The sequence below is a fragment of the Orycteropus afer genome, unplaced genomic scaffold, assembly GCF_000298275.1.
Source record: "Orycteropus afer afer isolate SDZICR_OR568_19922 unplaced genomic scaffold, OryAfe1.0 scaffold01164, whole genome shotgun sequence".
NCBI classification, from domain to species: domain Eukaryota; kingdom Metazoa; phylum Chordata; class Mammalia; order Tubulidentata; family Orycteropodidae; genus Orycteropus; species Orycteropus afer.
Window position 1 is genome coordinate 1 of NW_006922751.1, and position 2138 is coordinate 2138.

A 2138-nucleotide genomic window follows, 5' to 3' on the forward strand; every position below is an offset into this window, starting at 1 on the left:
GAGGCCTTCAAGGAGATGGATTGATGCGGTGGCTGCGATGATGGGCTCAAGTATAGTAGGGATTGTGGAGCTGGTGCGGGATTGGGCAGTGTTTCGTTCTGCTGTGCATGGGGTCTCTATGAGTCGGAAACGACTCGACGGCACTTAACAACAACAACAACAACAGGGCTGACTTCCTAATGGCATTACACTCCAGATGATCCGTTGAAGGTTCACACAGTAGTCATTCCCCCCACATCAGGAATTAGATTAAGAAGGAGCGTACAATTCTACTGTCATTGGTGATGGAGGGTACTTCAGCTTCCTTTGGCTACCATAAAAATAGTCACCACAAGTTTGTTACTTAGCTACAGAAACTTACTATCTCACAGTTCTGAAGGCTGGCATTCAGACACCAAGGTGTATGCAGGGTTTTACTGCATTTGAAGGTTCTGGGGGAGAATCCATTCACTGCCTTTTCCAGCCTCAGAAAGAGCTTGGCGGCTCCAGGTATTCCTAGGCCTTTAAGCACATCACTCCCACGCCCCTCCGTGGTCCTCCTACTTTTTTCTGTGTCTTCTGCACTGTCTATGTTACAAGAATGCACATGATTGCACTCAGGCCTAGCAGGAGAATCCAGGATTAATCTCTTTTTGCAAAGACCCGTTGTTGAATTAAAGTAAAACTCACATTTTACCATATGAGTCATATTCCCAAGTTCCAAGATTTGCAACATGAATGTGTGATTTTTGAGGCAAGGACCTAACCATTACAGGAGACATGTCTTCTGATGACTTCATTAACAAGTCTATTAACAACAGGCCCAGGTAGGAAAGTAAGTTTTCTCTTGGGTGTCATGTGTGGTATTCCATCTGCATCAGCTGCAGAGATTAGGAGATCATGAGGGCAACTACTTCTAGGATGATCCACCTCCTGCAGGACTAACGAAATACTACTGTCCTGTTTCTCTGGTACATTCCCTACCCCTGAAGTCCTTCTAATGGAAGGTACAAATGTTGAATATTCTTTTAATTCTGAGAACAAAGACTTCTTCACTGATGATGTTCAAATATCTCACAGTCATCCAGGACCACAGAAAATATAATTATGCCATTTTGTAAATGATGAAATTGAGTGCAGTTGATGGTGATGGTGACCCACAGAGAGAGGTTACCAGTGACAGGTCTTCATAATAAGTGAATTGCCAGAAATGACACAGTCACTAAAAAGAAGGTTTCCTGCCAATGATTTTTCTCAAGCTTAGCTGTATGTCTCTGTTCCTCAGGCTGTAGATAAAAGGATTCATCATTTGAGGGACCACAATGTACATCACTGAGGCTATTTCTGTCTTCTTGGAAGAAGGTGTAGATTCAGAACAGATGTACACACCCAAGCTTGTCCCATAGAATAAAGAAACAACTGAGAGGTGAGACCCACAGGTGGAAAAAGCATTATACTTGCCACCAACTGATGATATTCTCAAAACAGAGGAGATAATCTGAGTGTAAGAGTATATGATCCCAGAGAGAGGAATTCCAGCCAATACGCAAGCCGCCAAATATATCAAGATGTTGTTGATGAGGGTGCTAGAACAGGCGAGCTTGAGGACCTGAGCAAGTTCACAGAAGAAGTGAAGGGTTTCCAGGTCTATGCAGAAGGAAAGCTGCAAAACCATCAGACTGTGGAGCAGGGCATTCACCATACTAATGGACAAGGAAAGTACAATCAGCAGACCACAGAAACAGCGGTTCATGCTGAACGTGTACCTCAGAGGGTGACAAATGGCTACATAATGGTCATAGGCCATTGCTGGAAGAAGAAAATGTTCCAAATCAGTAAAAATGATGAAAAAGTAAACATGGCTGAGGCAGCCTGTGTAAGTGATGCTCTGATTCTGTGTGTGGATGTTCACCAGCATCTTTGGGATGGTGATTGTGTTTACCCAGATGTCAGTAAAGGACAGATTGGAGAGAGAGAAGTACATGGGAGAGTGCAGGTGGGAGTCAGAGCTGACAGCCAGGACGATGAGCAGGTTTCCAAGGACAGTGACCAGGTACAGGGTCAGGAACAGGCTAAAGATGAGGAGCTGCAGCTCTGGATCCTCTGTCAGCCCCAGGAGAGGAATTTTGAAACACCTGTTAGATTTTTGAGATCTGTAT

At 44.2% G+C, this 2138-nt stretch overlaps 1 protein-coding gene across 1 annotated transcript in view; it reads right to left on the reverse strand.

The window, feature by feature from the left end:
• Positions 1–1149: 1149 nt before the first annotated feature.
• LOC103212926 (olfactory receptor 7G2-like) overlaps positions 1150–2138 on the reverse strand; it is a 1921-nt gene continuing 932 nt past the window's right edge. The window contains 3 exon segments of the mRNA XM_042783435.1: positions 1150–1207; positions 1209–2100; positions 2103–2132. Coding sequence (XP_042639369.1) covers positions 1150–1207; positions 1209–2100; positions 2103–2132 — 980 coding nt within the window.